Source organism: Halichoerus grypus, chromosome 13, assembly GCF_964656455.1.
Source record: "Halichoerus grypus chromosome 13, mHalGry1.hap1.1, whole genome shotgun sequence".
Lineage (NCBI taxonomy): Eukaryota > Metazoa > Chordata > Mammalia > Carnivora > Phocidae > Halichoerus > Halichoerus grypus.
The window spans coordinates 79,625,799-79,652,777 of NC_135724.1; the positions used below are offsets into that span (position 1 = coordinate 79,625,799).

Consider the following 26,979-nt stretch of genomic DNA (forward strand, 5'->3'; position numbering starts at 1 on the left):
GAGGTGGGGAGGGAGACGAGTGGCTCAGATCCTTCGAAGCCCACTGAGCAGGGTCTGAGCACTAGGTGAGGCATCTAACACTAGCCCCCTTGCCCTATCAGGTTACCCCGGTTTCCAGGCCACAACCTATGCCAGCCGGAGTTATACAGGCCTCGCCCCTGGCTACACCTACCAATTCCCCGGTAAGTCCTGCTTGGTGTCCCTCTGTTGCCAGCATGTCCCCAGTTCCTGGGCAGTCTGAGTCCTCAGGGCGGTGTCTGGGGGTGCATGGCTGGGGGGGTGGTCTGCCTGCTGGAGGCTTGGAAGGAAGGGCATGTCTGAGGAAGGAGCACCTCTCCCCACCATCCCCTCCTCCTCTCCTCCCCAGAAGCTGGGGATAACCCCCTCCCACCCCCGCGTGGTCCTGCATGGCACGGTTCTCTCCCAGGCCGATCTCTGCCTGCCTCCTGCCTTTCTCCCCTCCTCACGCCATTCCGAGTTGCCACTTCCACCAAAGAAGACATCAGACTTGTGGCGGAAGCGTCCCTGAGGGCCGTCGCCAGCTGTGTCTTTATGGCCACGCTTACAATGACCACGTGCTCCGCTGAGCCCTTTTAAGGCCCACAAGACCTTTTGCGGCCCTGAATGCTGAAAAGCAATCCAAAACCCTGATGATCACCACCCTCATTTGTAATGCAAAATAAAAATAACACTAGACCTTAGAATAAGTGGCAGGAAGCCCAACAAAGTTCTGAATTTTGCCATGATGGCTCTTCAGTGTTGTTTTCTTTGAAATATCAGACGTCAAATTTTTGCATGCTTTTTTTTTTTTCTTTTCTTTTTTGGCCTTTTTTTTTTTTTTTTTTTTTTGAGGGTCCCTAAGCACTTGCGTCCTTGCCTCTTGGGCTGTCCAGCTTGGAGTCCTTTCTCGACATTATGTTGTCTAATCCTGACAACACTCACGGGGGAAGGATGACCATCCTCATTTTATAGGTGAGGAAATGGTCTCCGAGAGCAAAGTGACTTGCTAAGACGACCCATCATCTAGAAAGTGGTGGAGCTAGGAACCCAGCCTGAGTCCGACCTGCTCTGGGGTCACTGTTTTTCATCAATGCCGCCTCACTAGCTCCTCCCCACAAACAAACAAACAAATAAGCAGGAAAAGAGGAGGATTCTGGGAGGTGTTTTGGTGCAATCTCAAATCTTTTCAGAAACCCCAGAACGGTCGCTCCGGCATCGCCCCGAGCCCAGGGTGTAGGTGGCAACTCTCCCTGCTCTTCTCCTCCCTGTCTCTCCTCTGCCTGTGTCTTCTCCACCTTTGCCTGCTGGGCACCGTGCTCTCCCCATCCCAGCTCTTGGGTCCTGTGCATGGCCTGTCCCCCTACCCAGTGTCCCTGTGGGTGCATCCGTCCTCCCTGGGCCGTGCCCCAGGGACCTCCCCTGTACCTTCCTAAGCTGTTTTACGTTTCATTTTAGAATTCCGTGTAGAGCGGACCCCTCTCCCGAGCGCCCCAGTCCTCCCCGAGCTTACAGGTCAGTCGCTCGGATTTCCTACACCTCACAGGCCGCACGGGGAGAAAGAGAAGAACCCAGGGGTCTTCCCCGGGGAAAGCTAGTGGGACCCTTTGCTCCTGTCCAACAGCCCTCTGGCTGTGGGGACACAACGGACTCCGCCCAGGCCCTGGCCAGTCTGTGTAGCTACATGGCCCTGAAGGGTGGGGCATGGGGCCAAGCCCAGCAGATGGAGGAGAAATCACTCATTCATCTAGTTGGCAAATATTTATTTAGCGCCTCCCATGTGCCAGGCACCGAGTAGACTCTGGGATCCAGCAGTCAAGACGCCAGGGTCTCAAACTCAGTAGAGTGGGCCGGGCGGGGTCTTCGACAGACTGGAGTGCGCACGCGTCCACTCTGTGCCAGCCCACCCTGGCCGGGAGGGGATGCACACCTAGTACTTTGAGATGTCCGTTTCAGAGAGAAGCCAGAAACCCGGCTTTTGCTTCTGAATGGATTTTTCAATCGTTCTCAAATGTTGGCAACAAATTCCAAATTGTTAAACCACTGCAGGCCAAATGAAACCTATTTGAGGGCCAAATCCAGCCCTCAGGCTGCCCACTTGCAGCTTCCGAGCAAGCCGGATGAAGTCGCTTGGCCCTGTCGGGAGCCATCTCTCCAGCTGCAGCCCTTGCCTGGGCCTGTCAGCTCTGCTCCGGACCTGGGGCCCCGCCAAGTCCGAGGGGAGGGGAGGGGCATGTGCAGATGAGGCGGGCTGCAAGGGGTTTCTCTGTTCAACCTGCTTCTCCCCCCACCCCACCCCAGACTCTCCCCCCCAACCTGGCCGTGTGTGGAGGACGTGAGCATGGTTGCTGCTTTCGATGAGACCTTCCTTCCAAGGGGTGCTCAGGGGTCCCCCAAAATGGGGAAGGGGAAGAAAACCAGGGGGTGAGGAAAGGGGAGGGAGTAAAGAGTCCTGTAGGTGGGGGGTGGTAGAGGCCCCTCCCTGAGCAGAGTTGGGTTTGACCTGCCATGGGGGTATTGGAAGGGGGGTTCTTTTCTCCTCATTTAAGAACTTTGTGTTGAGGACCTACTATGTGGGGCACTCTGCCAGGCCCCTGGGGGCAGCGCAGGGACAAGACAGGGCCAGGCCCTGCTCTCACAGGACCTGCAGTCTAGAGAGGAAAACAAACACTTACTATATAAATGAGTAATCCTTTACAGTTGTGATAAGCACTTACTCAGGTTGGCTTAGCTGACTTTGCTTTGTGGAAAGGCCGAACCAGACCAAGAACCAGACCTCAGAGCCCACCCCCTGCCCTCAAAAGAACTGAGAGAAGACATGTCCCCTCAGCAGCTAGCTTGGTACAGGGGAGGAGATTTTCCCTGGAGGTCTGGGGTCTGAACTTTTCTCTTGCCTTCAGGAGATGTGGGTGTTTCCTTCAGGCATTCAGTAGACATTTACCATGCCAGATGCTGGTCCAGGTGGGGATACAGCAGGGAATGAGATGGACAATGTCCCTGCCTCCTGGAGCTGATATTTCAGTGGAGAGAGCAGTAAATAAGTAGACACGCAAATGAATAATTGCAGAGGGTGAGAAGTTCCACAAGGAAAATAAAACAGGGAGATGTTCTAAGGCCTTAGGGCCAGGGGCAGGGGGCCGCCTTAGCGGGGGTGGCCAAGGGAGGGGACGTCGGGGTGAGGAGTCAACTATATGGCTCTTAGGCAAGGCTCCTTCATAGTGGGGGAATCATGCTGTCTCCAGACTTTAATCCCCCAGACCAAAGGCCTGGCCAAGAATTTTCTGGGGCCATTAACGGAGTCCCTAGCCCCAAGTCCAGTACCAGTTCAGGGTCAAGGTCACCAAAACAGCCCCCAGAGAGTGCATCTCCTGATGGGAGACTGTATCCCTGAGGGCAAATGCCAACTCGGTTGACCCTGGTTCTGCAGTGGCAGAGCCGAGCAGTAGGGGGCGCTCACCCCACTACCCCGGCCCAAGGGAGCTCCAGGTTCAAGCCAACCACTTATTTAAGAAGAGGTTCCTTTTAGGGGCGCCTGGCTGGCTCAGTCTGTAAAGCATGCAACTGTTGACCTCGGGGTTGTGAGTTCAAGCCCCCCATTGGTTGTAGAGATATCTTTGGGAAAAAAAAAAAAAAGAAGAGGTTCCTTTTACTCCTTCAGCAGCCATTTATTAAACACCTACTGTGTATAAGGCAGGGTGCTGGGCACTGTGGAGGTAGACCGCAAACAAGGGAATACCAATATCTCTGTCTGAAGAGGGGACCAAAGAGAAGGGGCTAGGGGAGTTTGGGGAGAGAATGGTCATTTCCGGTTGGGTGGCAGTCAGGGGAACCCTGAGGCGGGGAATTGGGTGCACCCAATTTACTGAGGGTGTGGCCTCAGGAGAAGGACAGTGAGAGAAAACAGGACAGGCGGAAGGATTGAAGCTGGATTATGGCCTGGATTGGAGTCTGGCTTCCTCCTGATCCCACAGGGAGCTCTGGGACATGCCCTGGTACCTCAGGGTTGGTCCCACCTTGAGGCAACAGGCCCGGCTTCTTGTACCCCACGTCAGTCAGGCAATCGCTGCCGTCGCCTGGGGTTGGGATGTGGGCCATAACCTCCTGGGGACCTCTGGGCTAGGTGGTCCCATCCAGCCAAGGGCACTCTCTGAAGTAGGGAGCATCGCTCAGAGCAGCTCAGGGTGGGGTGCCCCGCTCCCCACCCTGAGTTTTGTGTTGTTCAAGTGTGTCCCTTGAGTCCAGGGGGGAAACTGAGGTCGAGTCCATTGCTAGGAAGCCATCCGCTCTCCTACCTTCCTCCATCCATTCCGTGGGTCAGGGTACAGCTGGGGGCCCAAGGGAGTGCTTTCTGCCTCCATGCTGGCGCTGCCCCGACCCTCTGGGGGGGGGGGTAAGGCTGGAGAGACTGCCCAGAGGGGGCCGCCGTTGTCCACCTCCATCCCCTCGGCCACCACACTGAAGGGCCCATACCTTTCCTTCCAGCCATTCCCCTCACTGCCTACGGACCAATGGCGGCGGCGGCGGCGGCAGCGGCTGTGGTTCGAGGGACAGGTGAGGCCTTCTGGGGTGCAGGAAGCAGAGAGGGGTGTTAGGGGGCAGGGAAGTCTAGAGGGGAGAGGAGGTAGCCACTGCCACCCTTTCCCAGAGCACCTGGGAGGCCAGCCAGGGAGGAGACCCCGTGTCCTCCTGGGCTTGCAGGCTGGGGGGGGCGTCGGGTGTGACAAAGGAAAGACCTGCTCTGCTGGGGGCGGGGGGGGGAGTCAGGTTCCAGAGGCGCTCACAGATGGAGCCTCTCAGGAAGGCTTCCCAGAGGCCCGGCTCTTTAACTTCCGATTTGAAGGCAAAAAAGAAAAGTGTCCCCAGCAGAGGCCAGTTAGTATGGGGGGCGGGGGGGAGTATAGGATTGGGGGGTGGGGAGGACGAGGCAGGAGGAACCAGGTCCTGGGGAGACATGGAACATTGAAGCAGTGGAGCGATGTCGATTTTGGAACATGCACTCGGCTGCCGGATGGGGAGAGAATTTGCAGGGGCTCAGGAGGGGAGGCCTGGAGGTCAGTGAGGAGGCGGCAAAGTGGACTTGGGGAGACCTCCAGCCGGTGGACCCACAGGCCCCGCTGGGATGTAGGGGTGAGGGAAAGGGAAGGCTCAAGGTCACGGTGGGTGGAACGGGTTCGAGGGGGGTGTCGTGGGGCAGCAGTGGGCGCCGGGGCTATCACCGTCTTCTTTCTGGGTTGCCAGGCTCTCACCCCTGGACGATGGCTCCCCCTCCAGGTTCAACTCCCAGCCGCACAGGGGGCTTCCTGGGGACCACAAGCCCCGGCCCCATGGCCGAGCTCTATGGGGCAGCCAACCAGGACTCGGGGGTCAGCAGTTACATCAGCGCTGCCAGCCCCGCCCCCAGCACCGGCTTCGGCCACAGTCTTGGGGTGAGTGGCCAGTCCTGGAAGACTCAGAAATTGGAGGAGGGAGAGGTTTTGTCTGTTAGCAGGGGCAGAAGGGGGCCGAGGGAGGATGGATGGAAAAAGATGGTCACCAAGGGGGAACAGTGGGGCTCATCATTCATTCCGTGTGCCAGGCATTAGGTGGGCTCTGGGGATACCACGCAGACTCACTGTCTCTGGCCACATGGAGGCTAGATTCTAGCTCAGGAGTGTCCTCATTTTAACCAGGGTACTGGCAATATGCAGATTCCAAGCCCTACCCCAGAGAATCTTGTAGCGCATCTGCAGTGGGGGCGATATGGGCAAGGCTAGAGAACGGTCTGTGCCTCACCTCGGTGTTCCTCCGAAGAAAGGAGCCCCTGGGCCTTCTCTGCGTCCCTAGGAATCTAGGAGTCAAATTCTTTTCTCCCCAGGGCCCTTTGATTGCCACAGCTTTCACCAATGGGTACCACTGAAGCAGGAATCAGGTGGCAGGAGGTGAGGAGGTGGGCCGGGGCCTTGGGGGGGTGGGGTGGCTCTGGGAGGGCTGGCACCGGGAAGCCCCGTCTGGGCCACAGACCTTCTCCCTGCCTTCATGGAGCCCACAGTCCAGGGGGGAGACAGAACTTTCATAACCGCAGTGGTCAGTGAACCTGAAACCTGCTCAGCCTGCTACATCAAAACTAAATGGAAAGCACAACAAGGGGGCGCCTGGGTGGCTCAGTTGTTAAGCGTCTGCCTTCGGCTCGGGTCATGATCCCGGGGTCCTGGGATTGAGCCCCGCATCCGGCTCCCTGCTCCGTGGGAAGCCTGCTTCTCCCTCTCCCACTCCCCCTGCTTGTGTTCCCTCTCTCACTGTGTCTCTCTCTGTCAAATGGGTAAAATCTTAAAAAAAAAAAAAAAAGAAAAGAAAAGAAAATCACAACAAGGCAGTCCATGCCACCTGTCAGACAAAGATTTTTTTTTTTTTTTAAGATTGCTAATGCCCCACATTGATGAGGGTGTAGGGGAAGCAACATGTAAATTGTCTTTGTCTTGGGGTTTCCAAAGGGCAGACTGGCACTGTGTGCCCAGGTTTTAAACAGTCATGCCCTTGACCCAACGAGGCCACTTCTAGGCATTTATTTAAAAAACTGCCAAAAACCAGGGCGCCCGGCTGGCTCAGTCGGAAGAGGGTGTGACTCTTGATCTCAGGGTCTTGAGTTTGAGCCCCATGTTGGGTGTGGAGATTACTTAAATAAAATTTTTTTTAAAAAATTAAAAACTGCGAAACACTGAAATGCCCATCAAAAGGAAAGTGGTTAAGTAAATCAGAGCGTATGCGTACAGCGGCATATTACACAGCCATTAAAACGGGATACTGTCAACATATACTCAGGTCCGGAGAGTGAGAGAGAGAGGGAACTCTGTACACATGGTCACGCGGGGTACTGTGTGGACCCGGGACATTTCGTTTGTTCCTTCCTTCCTTCCTGCATTTATTCCAACGACTATTAGTCGGTTGAGCACCGTTTCAGGAAGGAGGGATGTAGGAGACAGACAAGGCCCCTCTCTCATTCTACAGACAAAAATCAAGTGGACAAATGAGGAACTTCCAAATTATGTGTGAAGGGGCTACTTCAGATTAGAGGTTCAGAGAAGGTGCCTCTGAGAAGGTGCCACATTTTAAATAAATCCAGTCATGCAAAAATCTAGGGAAAGAGCATTCCAAACAGGGAACAGAGCCTGCGAAGTGTGCGAACAGAGCTCTGCTAGGAGAGGCTACCTGGGTTCCGGGAGCCTCCGGGAGCCCCAAAGAGAGGCGGGGGCGGCGGCAGGTGGCCGCAGGGCCTCCCTGTAACCTCCTGCTGTGTTCCAGCGCCCCAGCCTGCAGCTGACTGAGGACCACAGCGAGCCAGCGAGGGGGCGGGGACACCTCAGCCGCAGCCGCCGCCCCCTCCCCCGCAGCGACTCGGACCGCTACTGCCTGCCCCCAACTCCCCGGGCCCGGCCCCTGCCCTGCTGCCCCCGGACAGCGTCTGGCTCCCCTACTAACCTCCCTCTTTTCCGCCCTTGGCTCCCCTCCCCCACCTGCCCCTCTCCTCCCGCTTTTATTTATTTTGGATTAGCCGGTTGGCCCCCACCCCCCTGGTTCTCCCCTCTCAGGTCTGCACCCCTCCCTCCCTGCCGCACCCCCATAGGACCCTCCCCCCCCAGAAGGCTTTTGTATTTGTGCATAGCTAGAGTGAGGGCGGAGGGGGTCTGCTGCAGGCCGCAAGCCCTATGCTTGTTTTTTATTCTGATTTCCCCTCCTTTTCTCTTTCTTTTTTCTTTTTTTTTTTTTTTTTAAGAAACCGTTTTTTAAACTATTTCTAGGTTTGTGAATGTGAAGCCCCAGGCCGCAGGGGGCAAGGGGCCAGGTGCCCCCCCACCAGCTGAGAACAAAATGTCTATGTGGGTGTGGGCCCCTGGCCACCTCCCTCCAGCCCTGGAAAGGAGGACAGGGTTGCAGCCAGGCCAAGCCCCTGGAACCATCCCGTCCTGTATCATATGTAAATACTGTGAGGTGAAGCCCCTACCCCTCTGTAAGACCCCTCAGGGGTGAGGGCATCGCCTCGCCCCACCTGGCAAAGGTGTCCCCCTGTGTTTCTGTCTCCTCCTCAGACACCGTTACTGTAAGCTTGCAGGCCTCAGCTGTGGCCAAGGCAAGCCCGCTCGCTCAGGCCCTAGGGCTCAAGGCCTTGGGCCTGCTCACCCCAAAAACCCAGCATGGGGCCAAGGGGTGAGGAAAGAGAAGGGCTCGCCCGGGGCCACTGCTGGGAAGGAATTAACTCTCCAAAGGTCTCCCCCTGCCCCCTACCTAGGTCAGGCCTTCACGGTTTCTGCTCTGAGCCCCCCATGAGCGGGCATCAAGGGGGTACTTTGGGAAGGGGTGGACCCCAGGGGAAAGCAAAGGGCTTCTCAGGGAACCCCCACATTCTCTCACTGAAGTTTCCCACCAGGATGGTCCCATGGCCAGAGCCCCTTGGCAGCCGCGAGCCCCCAAGCCCCCTTCAAAGGAAAAAGAGGCTCAGGGTCTGACTCTTCATGAACAGTGAGTGACCTGGCTGGCATGGCAGGGCTGAGGCCCACCTACCTGTTGTTGTCCCCCTCTCTGTGTCCCTCTCCCCCAGGTCTGAGGCTGGGGACCTAAGCTCTCTCCCCCATCATAGTTCCCATCCCTGCAAACCCCCTTTGGAGAGTTAATTGTCTGTGTGAGGTGCTTAACCTATTAGCCCTGAGAACACAAAGCAATAATCTTTGTTACTGAGATGCGCGGCTGTTCGTGGTTTTGTTTTGTTTTCTTGTTTTTTTTTTTTTTTTTTAATGTTTCCTAATAAAAGAGAAGCTGCATTTTATTGGTTTTTATTTTTAATTTTCTACACGTTTGAGCTGAGTCATAAGAGACTCAGCTTCCTTCTCCCCCCCTTCTTGTGACCCCCGTCCCACCCCCACTGGGCCCACCCATGGGCTCAGGGCCCTGGAATTCCGTTTTCTGATTTGTTTGGGGAATTTTTTAAAAAGATGTTACACGGTGTTTTGAAGCCAGCAAGTTACCACCCTCCGGTGTCTCTTCTCTCCACATCTGTAACTTCTTTTTCCAGGTTTTATTTTCAGTTTTAAATTCCTAATAAATTATTTGAAAACGGTGCTGGCTTTGTGAGTTTTTTCCATCTCTGTGTACATTCAGGTCTAGGTACCCCAATGACACCCTGTTTTCTCCTACCTTCTGTTCGTCTCCTGAAAGTCTGCACTTTCCATTTGACCAAGTTTCATTTACAACCTCTTGACCAGCCTCAAAGCTTAGCGTTGATGATGAGATACCACTTCACACCCATGAGGATGGCCATTATTTAAAAAAAAGGGGGGGGCAGGGAGATAACAAGTGTTGGTGAGGATGTGGAGAAATTGGAAACCCCATGCATTGCTGGTGGGAAGGTAAAATGGTGCATCTACAATGAGAAACAGTCCGGTGGTTCCTCAAAAAGCTAAACATTGAATTACCATATGATCCAACAATTCCACTTTTAGGTATATACTCCAAGGAATCGAAAGCAGGGACTCAGACACTTACACACCAATGTTCATAACAGCATTACCCACCATAGCCAAAAGGTGGACACAATCCAAGTATCCATCAACAGTTGAATGGATAAACAAAAATGTGCTTTAGCCATACAGCGGAATATTATTCAGTCATAAAAAGGAGTGAGGTGCTCATACGTGCTGCAACATGGATGAGCCTTAAAGACATTATACTAAATGAGGGGCACCTGGCTGGCTAAGTAGGCGGAGCATGGGACTCAATCTCAGGGTCGTAGGTTTGAGCCCCACATTGGGTGTACAGGTTACTTAAAAATAAAATATACTTTAAAAAAGACATTATATTAAATGAAAGAAGCCAGACACAAAAGGACAAATACTGTGTGATTCCACTTACATGAGGTACCTAGAATGGGCAATTCATTGGGACAGAATGTAGAACAGAGGGTACCAGGAGTTGGGGAGGATGGAATCGGTAATTATTTCTGAGCGGTGACAGAGTTTTTCTTTGGAATAATGAGAAAAATTTGGAAATGAATAGGGTAATGGTTGCATAACATTGTGAATATAATTAACGCCACTGAACTGTACACTCAAAATGGTAAAAATAGTACATTTCGTTATGTATATTCTACCACAATTAAAAAAAAAAACTGGGGTGCCTGGCTGGCTCAATCGGAAGAGCCTGTGACTCTTGATCTCAGGGTTGTGGGTTCGAGCCCCACGTTGGGTGTAAAGATTGTTTAAAAAAAAAACGGGTGCCTGGATGGCTCAGTCAGTTAAGCGTACTCTTGATTTTGGCTCAGGTCATGATCTCAGGGTCGTAAAATTGAGCCCTGCGACAGGCTCTGTGCTGAGCGTGGAGCCTGCTTAAGATTCTCTCTCTCCCAGGACACCTGGGTGGCTCAGTCCATTAAGTGTCTACCTTCGGCTCAGGTCATGATCCCGGGGTCCTGGGATCGAGTCCACATCAGGCTCCTTGCTCAGCGGGAAGCCTGTTTTTCCCTCTGCCTGCCGCTCCCCCTGCTTGTGCTTTCTCTCTCTCTCTCTGACAAATAAATAAAATCTTTAAAAATAATAAAAAATATAGGGGCGGCTGGGTGGCTCAGTCGTTAGGCGTCTGCCTTCGGCTCAGGTCATGATCCCAGGGTCCTGGGATCGAGCCCCACATCGGGCTCCCTGCTCTGCGGGAAGCCTGCTTCTCCCTCTCCCACTCCCCCTGCTTGTGTTCCCTCTCTTGCTGTCTCTCTCTCTGTCAAATAAATAAAATCTTAAAAAAATAAAATAAAATAAAAATATAAATATATATTAGTTATTATTGCTATGGTCCAATATTTAAAACAAACAAACAAAACCCTAACATTGGACCCTTTGCTCCGGTTTGCCTTGAACTCAGAGAATCTTAACAGAGTAAGGTGGGGGAAACTGGCCAAAGTCGGGGTATGGGTGTAGCCAAATGGTCAGATGTGGGGGTTCCAACACCCAGCTCTTCCCCTCCTTAGCTGAAGGACATTGAACCAGCTCCCCAACCTCCCTGAGCCTCAATTTCCTCATGTGTCAAAGGAGAAGGATAAAGAAGCCAGACTTATGTAAAAGGCCACATATTGTAAGATTCCATTTATATGAAATATCCAGAAGAGGTGAATCTACAGAGACAGACAACGGATTGGGAGGGGCAGGAGGGGAGGGGGAGATGGGGAGTAACTGCTTAATGATTAAAGGCTGGCCTCTGAGGTCATCAATGTGTTTTGGAACCAGAGGCAATGGCGGCACAACACTGGGAACGTACTAAATGCCACTGAATGGTTCGCTTTAAAATGGTTAATTTTATGTTACGGGAATTTCACCTCAATAAAATGAGAGTGCTACCCGTAACTTGGGGGACTGAGAATTAAATGTGAGGGCGAACAGAGAGGACTCAACACCAGGCAAGGCACAGAGTAAGTGCTTGGTGAATAGTAATTACTATTAATATCGGACTGCCCCAGATGCCTGGAAATGTGTGATCAGAGCTCAGCAGCGGCTGCCCCTTCCTGAGTGGGACCAACAGCTGCAGTTCACGCATTCACTCAACAAAGATTCCCTTAGCATCCACTGTGTGCAAGACCATGTGTTAGGCACTAATAGGGTGACCAACTCATCCTGCTTTGCAAACAGGAAGTTCCGAGTCCCAAGAACCCTTCATTCCCTGGAAAACCAGGACAACTGGTCACCTTAAAGCATTGATTTAGTATGGGTGTGTGTTTGGGGAGGGGGGTCAAGGTCAACTGGGATCCAAAAGAAGAGTAAGGGGCACCTGGATGGCTCATTTGGTAGAGCATACAACTCTTTATCTTGGACTCTTGATCTTCAGGTTGTGAGTTCAAGCCCCATGTTGGACATAGAGATTACTGAGAAGAAAAGGGAAGGGGGAAGGGAAAGAAAGGGGGAAGGGAAGGAAGAAGGAAGAGTAATTAGGAAGTGCACTGGGAGGAGCATACCAGGAGGAGAGACCAGCAGGTGCAAAAGCTTGAAATGGGGAGAAACATGAAGCCTTTAATCACGAGCTCAAAGAAGGCCATCGGGGCTGGAGTAGAAGGTATCCCACCCCACTCCATACTGAGAGGTTAGTAGGCGCAGATGAGTCTCTAGGCTGGTTTTGTTTTAAGAATTAATTTATTTATTTGTGTGAGAGAGAGAGAGCAAGAGCAGAGGGAAGAGGCAGAGGGAGAAGCAGGCTCCCTGCTGAGGAGGGAGCCCAATGTGGGACTCGATCCCGGGACCCTGGGATTATGACTTGAGCTGAAGGCAGATGCTTAACCATCTGAGCCACCCAGGCATCCCTGGTTTTGTTTCTTATATAGAGCCACTGGGAAGGTATGAAGCGTGTTAGGCAATGGGGTGGGAGAGTGATGAATGAGGTTTGCTTTGGAAATACAATGGGGAACAGATCTGAGAGAGGACCTTGTGGAGGGGAGCAGGGAGATATTGAGGAGGCTGCTGTGAGCATGGAGGCAAGAGATGCTGGACAAGGACCAGGATGTTTTAGGTTGAAAGAAGGGTATAGCTCGTAATGGGGCTGGATGGAGAAAGGGGTGAGGGGAGGGGGTGTTTGGAGGAGCTCCTGGATTCCTGAAGATGTGGGCTTTGAGGAAGACCAGCTTCCTTGGTGGTTGTGCTCAGTTTGAGAAATACTCTCAGCTGAGCTCAGATGCAGCTGGAGACACAGTTTGGTAAGAGGAGGGATGGGAATCAGCACCTTAGCGAGACCTCTGCTAAGTTAAACCCAGCCCAGTGTTACCTAAGGCCTTCTGGAAACCTCCCAACAGGCCACACAAGGGGCTCAGTGCTCTCTGTGCTGATCACACTAATCCCCCTCTTACATCTGACACAGGGGGAAACAGTAGCTCAGAGATGTGAAGTATCTTACCTAGAGTCACATAGCTGCCGAGTGGCAAGGTAGGACTTCCAAACTGGGTGCTTCTGATCTCATAGTTGTTTTGTTTTTCTTTATTTTTCTTCTTTCATACAATATTTGATTCATGTATAAAAATAGGTGTAACTTATTTGGATATAATTTGGAAAAACTAAGTGCAAAAAAAACCATTTTGAGACACTCAAAGGTCTCCAAAAATGGTCTGAGTATTAGATAACACTAAAAAATTGTTATTTTTATTAAGTATGATCATGGCATTATAGTTATGTTTTAAAAAATTTATACTGAGGGATGCCTGGCTGGCTCAGTGTATGGAGCAGGCGACTCTTGATCTCAGAGTTGTGAGTTCAAGTCCCACGTTGGATGTAGAGAGTGCTTAAAAATAAAATCTTAAGGGGTGCCTGGGTGACTCAGTTGTTGGGTGTCTGCCTTTGGCTTGGGTCGTGATCCCAGAGTCCGGGGATCGAGCCATGCATCGGGCTCCCTGATCGGCAGGGGGCCTGCTTCTCCCTCTCCCACTCCCCCTGTTTGTGTTCCCTCTCTCACTGTGTCTCTCTCTGTCAAATAAATAAATAAAATCTTAAAAGTAAAATAAAATAAAATCTTAAGGGGCACCTGGGTGGCTCAGTCGGCTAGGCATCTGACTCTTGATCTCAGCTTGGGTCTTGATCTGGGGGTCGTGAGTTCAAGCCCAGCATGGAGCCCACTTCAGAAAAAATAATAAAATCTCAAAAAGAATTCATACTCAAAGCTTTTCCTCTTAAATTAGGAGCAAGTCAAGGATGTCCACTCTGACTGCTTCTATTCAACATAGTATTGGAAGTCCTAGCCAGAATAATGAGGCAAGAAAAAGAAATAAAAGCCATCCAAATTGGAAAGGAAGAAGTAAACTTATCTCTGTTCACAGATGACATGATCGTATATGTAGAAAACCCTAAAGAGGGGCGCCTGGGTGGCTCAGTCAGTTAAGCGTCTGCCTTTGGCTCAGTTCATGATCCCAGGGTCCTGGGATGGAGTCCCTTATCGGGCTCCCAGCTCAGTGGGGAGTCTGCTTCTCCCTCTGCCCCTCCCCCTGCTTGTACACTCTCCTCTCTCTCTCTCTCTCTCGCAAAAATAAATAAATAAAATCTAAAAATAAATAAATAAATAAATCTTTTAAGAAAGGAAAGAGTCCACAAAAAACCTGATAGAATTAATAAACGAATTTAGTAAAGTTGCAATCTATAAAATCAACACTCAAAAATCAAGTATGTTTCTACACACTAACAATGAATAATTGGAAAAGGAAATTAAGAAAATATTTCCAATTACAGTAGCATCAAAAATAATAAAACACTGGGGCGCCTGGGTGGGTCAATTGGTTAAGCGTCTGCCTTTGGCTCAGGTCATGATCCGGGGGTCCTGGGATCGAGCCCTTGCATTGAGCTCCCTGCTCAGCGGGGAGCCTGCTTCTCTCTCTCCCTTTGCCTCTCCCCCAGCTTGCCCCCCTCTCTCAAATAAATAAATAAAATCTTTAAAAAAAAAAAAAGTAAAACAGTGGGGCACCTGGCAGGCTTAGTAGGTGAAGCATGTGACTCTTGAGCTCAGGGTTTTGAGTTCAAGCCCCACATTGTATGTAGAGATTACTTAAAAATAAAATCTTTACAGGGACAACTGGGCGGCTCAGTTGGTTAAGTGTCTGCCTTAGGCTCAGGTCATGATCCTGGGGTCCTGGGATCGAGCCCCGCATCGGGCTCCCTGCTCAATGGGGAGCCTGCTTCTCCCTCTCCCACTCCCCCTGCTTGTGCTCTCTACCTGACAAATAAATAAATAAAATCTTCAAAAAAAAAAAAAAAGAAAGAAAAAGTTGGAGGATTCATACTTCTTGATTTCAAAACATATTACAAAGTAAAACAAACAAAAACATACTACAAACTACAGTAATCAAAATAGGCATACAGACAGACACAGACCAGTGGAACAGAGTAGAGAGCCCAGAAATAAACCCTCACTTACATGGGCAAATGATCTCCGACAAGGGTGCCAAGGTCATTCAATGTGGAAAGGACAATGTCTTCAACAAATTGTGTTGGAAAAATTAGATATCCACATGCAGAAGAATGAAGTTGGACCCTTATCCTATGCCATCTACAAAAATGAGCTCAGGGGCACCTGACTAGCTCAGTTGGCAGAGCATGTGACTCTTTTTTTTTTTAATTTAAGTAATCTCCCATAATCTCTACAGCCAGCATGCGGTCTGAACTCAGGACCTCCTCCCACCCAGCCGAGATCAAGAGTCGCGTGCTCTACTGAGTGAGCCAGGCACATGCCCCTAGAGCATGTGACTCTTGATCTTGGGGTCACGAGTTCAAGCCCCACATTGGGGTTAGAGTTTACTTAAAAAAAAAAAAAAAGTTCAAAATGGATTAAAAACCTAAATGTGAGACCTAAAACTACAAAACTCCTAGAAGAAAGCATGGAGGAAAAGCTTCATGCTATTGGAGTTGGTAATGATTTCTTAGATATGACACCAAAAGCAAAGGCAACAAAAGCAGAAAAAAAGGCAAAAGGCAACAAAAGCAAATAGGACTACATCAAACTGAAAAATGTTCGTGCTTAAAAGGACACAACAGGGGCTCATTCGGTTAAAGCATCTGCCTCCAGCTCAGGTCATGATCCCGGGGTCCTGGGATTGAGCCCCACATTGGGCTCCCTGCTCTTTGGGGAGTCTGCTTCTCCCTCTGACCATCCACCCCCGCCCCCAGCTTGTGCTCTCTCTCTCTCTCAAAGGAATAAATTAAAAATTAGAAAAAAAAAGGGGGGGACACAACAAAGTGAAAAGTGACCTACGAAATGGGAGAAGATATTTGCAAATGATCTATCTGATAAGAAGTTACTATCTGGACTACATAAAGAACTCCTTCGCTGGATGGTTTGGCTATGGAAAAAAGGTTTGGATACCTTGGTATACGGCCTCAATGTGCTCATCTGTAATAGTCCTTAATCATAGGGTCTCCTGCGTAAAGTTCTTAGGATCTTTCCCGGCCCAGCGCTCAAGGAGTGTTTGCTGTTGTTGCTGTTTTGTTGTTGTTGTTGTTGTTGAAGAGGCCTCGGGACTACGAGGCAGGTACGCACAGGTTCCAATCCCAGCCCTACCACTTTCTAGCTGTGTGACTTTGAGCCCGTGACTTAAGCTCTCTGAACCTGTGTCACCATCTGTAAAAAAGGGGAAGATGGTGACAACAAGCATAACTATGTCAGAGGATTGTTGCTAGGCTGGAAAGCCACGCACGTGAAGCTCTCAACACAGTGCCAAGCAAACAGAAGTGCTCAGCACGTGGTGGCCATTAACTGCTTTTAAGCATTTCCTGACAGCAAGAGCCTTGTCTTTCAGGGGTGGGGCAGGTGTGACCTTGCTGGAGTGTGGGTATGCCGTCACCTGAAGGAGCCAAGAAGCTATCCTTAGCTGTTCTTTCCATTGGAGGGTGTGTTCTTCCCAGGCTGGGAGAAGCTGTGTGGTACACACCTGTGCATGATTCTGGGGCAGCCTAAGGTCATGGCACAAAGAGTGTAGGGGCCTGGCGGGGCGCATTCCTCATCTCACACATCTCTGTCCAGGGGAAGAGGGGTCTGGTAGTAGCCTGACCCCTCCCCAACCAGGGGCTTTGCCTAAGCCCCAGCACAAAATGCACATGGGAATGTGTTCAGCCTGCCTTTGTGGCAAGCCTCCAGCTGGTGGAGGGAGGAGGAGAAAAGGAGGGAAGTAGACAGGACTAACCCTCTTTCCGGCCTCAAGGGGCCTCAAGCACTCTCACCCACCACTACAATTCCCTGTCATGAGGTGATATTGTGCTATCATAAGCACCAGATCCAACTCACATCTTGGTCCTGCTATGGGACACCGGGGCAGTCCCTTAACCTCTCTGATCGTCTTCTCTGCAAAATGGAGTTTTGTAACTGGACCCACCTCGGACGTTTATGCCAGGTTCTTAGCATGGGACCTGGAATAGAGTTAGTGCTCAGGAAATGGGACTTAATACTATTAGCCTTAGAGGATTTCGTAGCACCAGCTTCTCCTCTTTCCTCAGACCCAACAGGAGCAGTGCCTGTTCCTCTGTTTCATTCTGACCCCGGAGAACCCACACAAGAGGGACTTAGCATTTTGTTGGCCAAGTCTTCCCTTTCCTTGGGTAGCCGTCACCCATTGTGGAGGCTAAAGGGGAAGACCCTTTCATCAGGTTGATGTGGGGTCCTGAGCTAACCTTACTTTCTCCCCCAAGGCTCTCCCAGCCTCCACCCACCTCTCGGTGGGCACTGAGTCTCTGTCATCCCAAGCAGCACTGTCCAATAGAACCCTCTGGGACGATGGAAACGTTCTATTTCTGTGAGGCACAGTGGCCACCAGCCACATGTAGCTACTGAACACTTGAAAAGTGGCTAGTGGGACTGAGAAACTAATTTTTAATATTATTTAATTGTGGGGCACCTGGGTGGCTCAGTCGTTAAGTGTCTGCCTTCAGCTCAGGTCATGGTCCCAGGGTCCTGGGATCAAGCCCCGCATCGGGCTCCCTGCTCTGTAGGAAGCCTGCTTCTCCCTCCCTCACCCTCCCCTGCTTGTGTTCCCTCTCTTGCTGTGTCTCTCTCTGTCAAATAAATAAATAAAATCTTTAAAAAATATATTATTTAATGGTAATGGATTTAGATAGCCACAGGGGGCTGATGGCTACCATATTGGACCAATGTAGAAACCTCAGACATATGAAGAGTCGGATGACTTGAAATGATCCCAGGCCGAATGCAGGCAGAGTCAGGCCCAAGCAAATAAATCACTTGCTCTTTCTGGGCCTCAGTTTCCCCATCTGCTTACTAAATGCTGTTTCAGTGTTATCTCATTAGCTGAAGGAATTTTCCTGGGGCTCCTGGTTTGGGACAAAACATGGGAGCTCTTCCAGATGGATTTCTTCTTTTTTGGCCCTGGTGCACGCCCAAGGGAAAAGTAGAGAGAGCTGGAATCCTGGAATGCTTGAGCAGAAGCCACCGGGTTAGGATTAGGCCACTGGATTCTGTACTGACTCGGACATGGCATAACCATGCCAGGGTGGAGGGAAAGGGTTCAGTGGGAAGAGGCAGGTATGGGTTCACGTCAGGGTGTGGCCACTTCCAGCTTTTCCTCAGGCTGAGCCTGGGATCATGACCTGAGCGGAAGGCAGACACTTAACAACTGAGCCACCCAAGTGCCCCCTTATTTATTTTTTTATTTTTTTTATTCTACAAGTCAGATCCAAGCTTTTGGAACTCCAAAGCCCCTTACAAATCCACATTGGGGAAAGGGGGGAGGGGGCGGTATTAATGTGGTGGGGAAAAATAAAACATGTGCCTTAGAATTAGACATGCTTAATAAAAACAAAAAAAGAAGAAGAATTAGACATGCCTAAGTTTGGGCCCCTGCTCTGCCATTTGCTGGCTGCGTGACCTCAGGCAAGTCAACCTCACCTCTCTGAACCTGTTTACTCATCTGCCAAATGCATGATTGGTAGGGACTACTCACTGAGACCCACAGCTGAGACCCAGGCCCATGAGAAGGCGTGGAGGCAATGATAGAATTAGGCTGAGTGCAAAGGGGGTGGGGTGAGGGTCAAGGTTCCAAGCCATGCAACCTCCAGAAATAATCTCTTCCATTAAAAGGTGCTAATGCAAATACATACACCACTTCCAAGATCCCTTGCTCCCAGGGCTTGCTTGTTGGTAAAGGTTATTCCGGCCACAGAGTCAAGGCCAACTCAGAGCAGGTTTGGAGCAAAGCAAACACTACAGCCTTATCTTGGGGACACAGTGTGGGTATAAAGCAGGAGGCCATAAGTGACTTTAGTCCTTCCTCTTGCTCACCAACTTGATAACGAAATGAAATTCCTTGTATTGGCTGCTCTACTCATAGGTAAGCAAGTCTCCCCGGTCCCATCCCTTCGGTGCTAAGATCTCACTCCTCAGGATTGGGGGCTACAGCTAACAGGGCTGGCTGGACCTGGAGCTCTCTATCGGGCTTAACAGAACCCATGCTGGGGTTCCTTCAAGTCCCCCCACAGCTGGCACCTTTTCAGCCTTAGGTCCGAACTCAAGACGATCCCTCTCAGGGGGCCTACCAGCCCACCTGAGCGAAGAGAGACCTTTCTCCTTTCTGTCCACCGCATGGCCTTGGTATGGAGTCTTCCCAGCACCTACCTTTGCCTGCAATTTGTATCTTGTTTCTTGTTGATTCAGTTCCTCTTTTTAAAGCTTTACTTAAATTAAACTAATTATTTATTTATTTTTAAGTAAACTCTACCCCAACCTGGGGCTTGAACTCAAGACCCTGAGATCAAGAACTTCATGCTCTACCAACTGAGCTAGCCAGGTGCCCCAATTCCTTTCCTCTTTATTCTCCACCCCCACAGAAGCCTGGGCTCCATGAGAGCAAGGATAGAGCTGTCGGTGCCATTTATTGAATTAATGAATGGAATCAGATACTTTGGGATTCAGATCCCACCTCATTCATTCATCATTCTTTCATTCATTCCACATTGATGTATCAGAGGCTCCGAGGTGTCAGGCTCTGGGTTGAGACTGAGGACTCATAGATGAAAAAGCCATGCTCCTTGCCTAGGGAACAGACACGCACACACACACACACACACGCACACACACACGCACACACAAACACATACAAACATGCACACATACACAGGCGCACACATGAGAAGAGCCGTGTGCAGGTCTGGCCTGTGCAAAGAGCAGAGCTGGCTGGATCAGAGACAGAGAAAACAGGGAGGCAGGAGGGAGGTCTGGAGATGGGCCAAGGTGGCCAGGCCACTCCTGTCTGCTGCCAGTATGGAGGCTGCTCATAGGGGAGAGTGACCAGCCGCCACCCTTACTTTGCCCTGGGGTTTAATTGTTTTTTAAGATTTATTTATTTATTTGAGGGGGGAGGGGCAGAGGGAGAAAGAAACCTAAGCAGACTCCACCCTGAGCACGGGGCTCAATCTCACAGCCCTGAGATCATGACGTGAGCCAAAACCAAGAGTCGGACGCTTAACCGGCTGAGCCACCCAGGTGCTCCTGCCCTGGGGTTTAAACGTATGGAGCGGTTCCAGTGCGCACAACAGATCAAAGGAAGAAAGGGCAAGGTGTGGGGCAAAGAAATGATACTGGCAGCCGATTGAAGGGGACCCCAAAATCATATAGTGCCCTCTTCTCTTTAGGGCACCAAATTTCACAGGCTATGGCTCTGAAAATGAAGTAAAGGGGTCCTGCTTCCTGAGTCTGCTGTGCCAAACCTTGTGCTACAAGCAGACTTCTTAAAAACATATTCATTAGATATTTATTGAGCACCTACTATGTGCCGGGTACTTTCCTTAATTGGTGTGTTGATTATTTCATTCATATAACTCATCATATACTTACGGAGCGCCTACTATGCATCAGGCTCTGGGGAATAAAAGCCCTGAGGCCTTGAGTTTATGGTCCAGTGAGCGGGAAGCATTAAATAAATAGATGGAGACAGACTGCTAGAGGTACGAGAAGCAAAGGACATAAAGAAAAGTGATAGCAGAGGGCGCCTGGGTGGCTCAGTCGTTAAGCGTCTGCCTTCGGCTCAGGTCATGATCCTGGGGTCCTGGGATCGAGGCCCGCATCGGGCTCCCTGCTCCGCGGGAAGCCTGCTTCTCCCTCTCCCACTCCCCCGGCTTGTGTTCCCTCTCTTGCTATCTCTCTCTCTGTTAAATAAATAAATTTAAAAAATCTTTAAAAAAAAAAAAAAGAAAAGAAAAGTGATAGCAGAAGAGCCACTTGGCTTGGGTGGTCAAGAAAGAGGAGGTGGCATTTTTTTTTTTTAAGATTTATTTGTTTGACAGAAAGAGTGAGAAAGCAGGGGGAGAGGCAAAGGGAGAGGGAGAGAGAATCCCAAACAGACTCCATACCGAGTGTGGAGCCCGGTGCAGGGCTCAATCCCATGACCCTGGTGCCCTGAGGAGGTGGCATTTAAACCAAGATCCTCCAGCTTTTTGAAAAGTGAGATGACACGCATGCTGGGCAGAGGAAACAACAGGTGCATGGGCCCTGAGGCAGAAAATAGCTTGTCCTGTTGAGGATGGTAGGCCACCCAGGTCTCCTGACTACTCCTTATACTCCTGCCCCATCTCAACCCCACCATTCCCCACCTAACCCATTTTATTTTATTTTAAGATTTTATTTATTTATTAGAGAGAGAGACAGCGAGAGAGGGAATACAAGCAGGGGCAGAGGGAGAGGGAGAAGCAGGCTCCCCACTGAGCAGGGAGACCGATGCGGGGCTCGATCCCGATCCCAGGACTCTGGGATCATGACCTGAGCCCAAGGCAGACGCTTAATGACTGAGCTACCCAGGTGCCCCCCACCTAACCCATTTTAGATCCCACTTACCATGTTCCAATTTTTCCACCCTCTAACACAATATCCAGTTCCCTTATTTATGTCATTTATTGCTTATTGGTTTCTCCCCCAACTAGGACATAAGTTCAATGATGTTATAGATTTTCTATTTGCTCGCTGATGTATCTCCAGTTCCTAGGGCAGTGACTGGGCCATTGTAGGTGCTCAATAAATATTTGTTGGATAAATAATGGGGACCCCACTGAAAACATATGTTCACACAAAAACTAGGACGCAACTGTTAATAGCAGCACTATTCATAAGAGCCAAAAATTATAAACCCAGATGTCCATCATGTGATGAATGGATAAACAAAATGTGGGTCTGTCCATACAGTGGAATACTATTCAGTTATAAAAAGGAATGAAGTACTGTTATATGGTACAATGTGGATGAACCTCAAAGACATTATGCTAAGTGAAAGAAGCCAATCACAAGAGGCCACATGTTGTATGATTCCATTTACATGAAGTGTTCGGAAGAGGCAAATCCATACAGACAGAAAGCATTTTGGTGATTGCCAGAGGAGCACGGGGAACAATCGCTAATGGGTACAGGGTATTCTTTTGGGGGTGATGAAAATGTTCTGGAATGAGTGGTGATGGTTCCACAACTCTGTGAGTATACTAAAAACCACTGAAATGTACATTTTAAGTGGTTAAATGGTGAATTTTATGTTATGTGAACTTTATCTCAATAACAAATTATTTTTTAAAACGTTTTACAAAAAGAAAAAAATCCCTACTCACATTACCGGGTTCCTGCATCCAGCTCTCTTCCGAGGAGGCAGCCGGTGGGGTGCGGGGGGCAGCGTGGGGCCAGAGAGCAGGCAAGCAGTGAGCGGGGCTCCTGGGCGCTGGCGGAGCTAATCAGGACGTATTTAAACTCTGGCTGTGTCTTCTTGCAGTGGCCGCTGCCGATGAGGGCATCAGCCCGCGAGCAGTGTGGCAGTTCCGCAACATGATCAAGTGCACGATCCCCAAGAGTAACCCCTTGCAGCAGTACAACGACTACGGCTGCTACTGTGGCCTGGGTGGATCCGGCACCCCCGTGGATGAACTGGACAAGTGAGTGATCGGATCGGCAGAGAGGGCGGAGTGACCGTGGGGTGGGGGAGGGCACAAGCCAAGGATCTCACGAGGAGGCACAGAAAGGGGATTTGCATATTTGCTAAAGATAACATATTTTCACCTCTTGTCATAAACAAACATGCTCCAAGAGGACCCTGAATCCAATGCTCTATCAGGAGGAAAAAGCGAAAGGTTGGAGATTTAAGTAGTAGCGGGTGCTGCTGCCCTCTAGTGGCAGAACATCGCAACACAAGACACTGCAGAGAAGATTCAATTGTCCTCTTCCAGCAGTGGTTAAGACTCTCACTGCATCTTCAGAATATATGATTGTACTATATGCCTGCGACCATTTTTAAATCGCCATAAATAAACATGAAGGACTAAAGTTTTTTCAAGCCACAGGACCAATATCTTCCGGAGCATGTCAGCTAAATCATCCCTACCTGTTCCCGAGGCTGACCTGCTTCCCTGCCCCTCTCCAGGTGTTGCCAGACGCACGACCACTGCTACTCAGAAGCCAAGGAACTGGACAGCTGTAAATTCCTCCTGGACAACCCCTACACCAAAACCTACTCATACTCATGCTCTGGCTCTGAGATCACCTGCAGCGGTATGTTTAGTCTCTTGTTGGCTTGTCAGCCCTCAATAGACAGGGGAGGAAATAATAGTAATGATATCCACCATTTATCAATCACTTCGTTGGCGCCAGGCTGTGTCTCCTTGAATCCTGGCAAAAACCCTAGGCGATCGGTATTATTATTATATCCATTTAACTGATGACAAAACGAAGGCTCAGAAGGCTGAGCCAATTGCCATGGGGCACACAGCTCATACATGGTGGTGTTTGGTTTTGAACACAGGTCTATATGACTCCAAAGTCTCTGCTCTTAACTGCCATGCTATACAGCTTCGTTATTTCATAAAAAAGAGTTTAGAACTACCATTTATGAGTTTCTTATTACCTCCCAGGTACTAGGCTAAGATAGGTTTTAACAACCCCATTTTCCAGGTGAGGAAGCTGAGACTCAAAATAGCTACTTGCCCCAAATGACACAGCTTCTAAGTGGTAGGGCCAGCATTTGAACTCAGTTATTTCTGATATCAAAGGTTCTGGTCTTAACCACTAAGTTATGCAGAGCTCCTGGTGAAGTATGTCCGTCCAGGAAGGTAGTTCTGAAGAGCAGACGATTCAGAGAGGTGAAGGGTATTGTCATGCTAGGCCAGCATCTGGATTTGCACTACTCTCTACTACGCACCCACAGACGGGTCCCATTTTTCAAAACTGTACATACAATCTTGGAATAACCACAATTCAAATCCAGGAGGCCAAGAAAAAAAAATTTTTTTTTAAATAAAGATTTTATTTATTTGACAGAGAGAGACAGCAAGAGAGGGAACACAAGCAGGGGGAGTGGGAGAGGGAGAAGCAGGCTTCCCGCGGAGCAGGGAGCCCCATGCGGGGCTCGATCCCAGGACCCTGGGATCATGACCCGAGCCGAAGGCAGACGCTTAACGACTGAGCCACCCAGGCGCCCCGGCCAAGAAAAAAATTACCAGGGGGCGCCTGGGTGGCTCAGTCGTTTCACATCTGCCTTCAGCTAGGGTCATGATCCCGGGGTCCTGGGATCGAGCCCCACATCAGGCTCTTTGCTCAGCGGGGAGCCTGCTTCTCCCTCTCCCTCTGCCTGCTGCTCCCCCTGCTTGTGCTCTTTGACTCACTCCCTCTCTCTCTCTCAATCTGACAAATAAATAAAATCTTTTAATAAAATAAAAGATTAGTGAATGTAAGTAGAGGTACATAATTAAATTATGGGTAACAAAATCAAAACTCATTTTAAAAGTTATTGTTGTTGTTTCTTTTGGTTAAAAAGGTAAACAAGGCCAAAGTAATGTAATTTCAAACTCTTCAGAAGTGTATCATAGAAAGGAGAAGATGCCTATAATCCTACCTCCCAAAATAACCAGTTGGATATATTGCCCTTCATTTTCCTTTAGTAAAATATCTTGGAAACATTTCCACATATGGGTATACTTAATTATTTTAAATATCTGTATAATATTCTACTGTAAAAACATTTTGTAATTTTTTAAATATGTGCTATAAAGTAGAGAAATTGCCTTGCTAAACTTCACTAAGGTGAGATGTACAATATTTTGCTGCCTTGAGTATATGTTTTAGTGTTTTCCATATTGCTTTAAAGTTGCTTGCCTACGTTATCAGAGATCTATAGCTATATGAGTTTTAAGAGCTCATTTTTTTTAAAGATTTTATTTATTTGAAAGAGAGAGCACAAGCAGGGGGAGGGGCAGAGGGAGAAGAAGCTCCCCGCTGAGCAGGGAGCCCGATGTGGGGCTCCATCCCAGAACCCTGGGATCACGACCTGAGTCAAAGGCAGATGCTTAATTGACTGAGCCACGCAGTTGCCCCAAAAGCTCATTTTAAGTCAAATAGGACTTCCCAAAAGGCACCCATCACACGTAGGATTGCCAGATTATACACACGTTGCCCAATTAAATTTGACTTTCAGATAGACAATGAACATTTTTTTTTATTCTACATTCCAAACATTGCATTTATTGTTTATCTGATAGTCTGGTATTTTTATTTGTTAAATCTGTCAACCCTAAATTTGTATCAATAGAATGGCTACAAGATTATTCCAGCTAATTCTTCCCGCCCCCAGATTGGACAAAGCAGGATCTACCTTGGCTCAGTCCTCTCCTCTTGCTCTTTTCCAGACAAAAACAAAGAGTGCCAGGCCTTCATCTGCAACTGCGACCGCAATGCTGCCATATGCTTTTCAAAGGCCCCATATAACAAAGAGCACAAGAACCTGGACACCAAGAAGTACTGTTAGTGAATGAGTATCCCCCGGGGAAAGCATCATCCCTATGTACCTCATAGCCTTCACCTTACCCTGTCTCCTCCAATAAAGCACTTTGTTGAAAGGCCTCAGGTTTGGAGACTGTTTTATTCTCTGTCTGTGTCTCTAAGTCTCTTCTTAGTTCTTTGTGAGCATCATTCCTTCTAGCCTTGGAAGTTGAATTAGAGGGCTATTTCTAGGGAGTGAACACCATAAGACCTGAATGATTAACAACTGATTATTTACTCTGTGCCAGATTGAAATGCATAATATATCTTCTGAGGTAAAAACCTACCTCTTTTTCATTATCCCCAGGGCTGGGGGAGAGAGAAAACTAATCCCTTTAACAATTTTTTTTTTAAAGATTTTAGTTATTTATTTGACAGAGAGAGACACAGCGAGAGAGGGAATACAAGCAGGGCGAATGGGAGAGGGAGAAGCAGGCCTCCCGCGGAGCAGGGAGCCCAATGCGGGGCTCATCCCAGGACCCTGGGATCATGACCTGAGCCGAAGGCAGACGCTTAACGACTGAGCCACCCAGGCGCCCCCTTTAACAATATTTTTTAAAAGATTTTATTCATTCAGGGGCGCTTGGGTGGCTCAGTGGGTTAAGCGTCTGCCTTCGGCTCAGGTCATGATCCCAGGGTCCTGGGCGAGCCCCAGTCGGGCTCCCTGCTCTGAGGGAAGCCTGCTTCTCCCTCTCCCAGTCCCCCTGCTTGTGTTTTGACAGAGAGAGAGACAGCGAGAGAGGAAACACAAGTCGGGGGGAGTGGGAGAGGGAGAAACAGGCTTCCCGCTGAGCACGGAGCCTGATGCAGGGCTCGATCCCAAAACCCTGGGATCATGACCTGAGCCCAAGGCAGCCGCTTAACTGACTGAGCCACCCAGGCGCCCCCCAAATTAAAAAAAAATCTTTAAAAAAATATTTTATTCATTCACCCTACAGCAAGAGAAAGCACAAGCAGGGGGAGCAGCAGAGGGAGCGGGAGAAGCAGGCTCCCCACCAAGCAGGGAGTCCCATATGGGGCTGGATCCCAGGACTCCGGGATCATGACCCTAGCAGAAGGCAGATGCTTAACACACTGAGCCACCCAGGCGCCCCCCTTTAACAATCTTTCAATGAGCATCTGATGGGTGCTCATTAAAAGAAATGGAATATGGGAAACACTAGTACAGTGGCTGAGACTTAAATGAATAAATAAACTGAATTGTGAGTATTCTGAAGTAGCGATTACATCCCAGCAGCCACAGTATCTTCACAGTGCTTTGCACATCGCACACGCACATTAAGTAATTGTTCAACGAAGGTACATCTTGGCGCCAAGGTTTGCTGCAGTTGAGGAAAAACCACGTGGCTATATTTACCTTTTCAGATCACGTGATCCTGAGCCCAACCCAGCCAGGGATTTCAGAGTAGGAAATGTGATTGGGTATCTTTTGGACACGTGGTCTCCGGGTCCTTTTTTTTTTTTAAACTGTTGAAAAGCGGCCCAGCCCCCGGGCGACCTCGGCACCTCCCGGGCTCTGGCCCCGCCCCCTCGCGCGTCGGCCCCAGCTGGCGCAGGCGCAGTGGTTGGTAACGGTTGCTCCAGCCGGCGTCAGGGTGAGGTGGCGGCGACGGCTCCGTGCGCGGCTTCCTGGGTCCTCGGTGCGCATTTCTCCAGGGTCAGACTCCTGCGGGAAGGAAAGAGTGGGCGGGCCGAGTGTGAAAAAAGAGCGAGCTCACGTGG

General features: G+C 49.8%; 2 protein-coding genes and 1 long non-coding RNA gene across 6 annotated transcripts in view; 2 read left to right on the plus strand and 1 right to left on the minus strand.

The window, feature by feature from the left end:
• Nucleotides 1–9,086, plus strand: part of MSI1 (musashi RNA binding protein 1) — a 23,077-nt gene extending 13,991 nt beyond the window's left edge. Inside the window, exons 10-15 of one of the 4 annotated variants that reach the window (XM_036081983.2) lie at nucleotides 102–182; nucleotides 1,456–1,512; nucleotides 4,480–4,548; nucleotides 5,236–5,423; nucleotides 5,852–5,915; nucleotides 7,276–9,086. In XM_036081983.2, the coding sequence (XP_035937876.1) occupies nucleotides 102–182; nucleotides 1,456–1,512; nucleotides 4,480–4,548; nucleotides 5,236–5,423; nucleotides 5,852–5,893 (437 nt within the window). In that variant the 3' untranslated portion in view covers nucleotides 5,894–5,915; nucleotides 7,276–9,086. The remainder of the gene's footprint in view (nucleotides 1–101; nucleotides 183–1,455; nucleotides 1,513–4,479; nucleotides 4,549–5,235; nucleotides 5,424–5,851; nucleotides 5,916–7,275) is intronic. The other 3 variants (XM_036081984.2, XM_036081985.2, XM_036081986.2) reach the window with 3 other exon arrangements.
• Nucleotides 1–22,928, minus strand: part of LOC118529203 (uncharacterized) — a 26,256-nt gene extending 3,328 nt beyond the window's left edge. Inside the window, exon 1 of the long non-coding RNA XR_004914011.2 lies at nucleotides 22,065–22,928. This is a non-coding gene — a long non-coding RNA (uncharacterized LOC118529203). The remainder of the gene's footprint in view (nucleotides 1–22,064) is intronic.
• On the plus strand, nucleotides 21,799–25,329 carry PLA2G1B (phospholipase A2 group IB). Its single transcript, XM_036081988.2, has 4 exons — nucleotides 21,799–21,932; nucleotides 22,223–22,382; nucleotides 22,868–22,995; nucleotides 25,125–25,329. Exons 1-4 carry the CDS (start codon nucleotides 21,917–21,919, stop codon nucleotides 25,241–25,243), a joined length of 423 nt encoding a protein of 140 aa, XP_035937881.1. The 5' UTR covers nucleotides 21,799–21,916; the 3' UTR covers nucleotides 25,244–25,329.
• The last annotated feature ends 1,650 nt before the right edge of the window (nucleotides 25,330–26,979 follow it).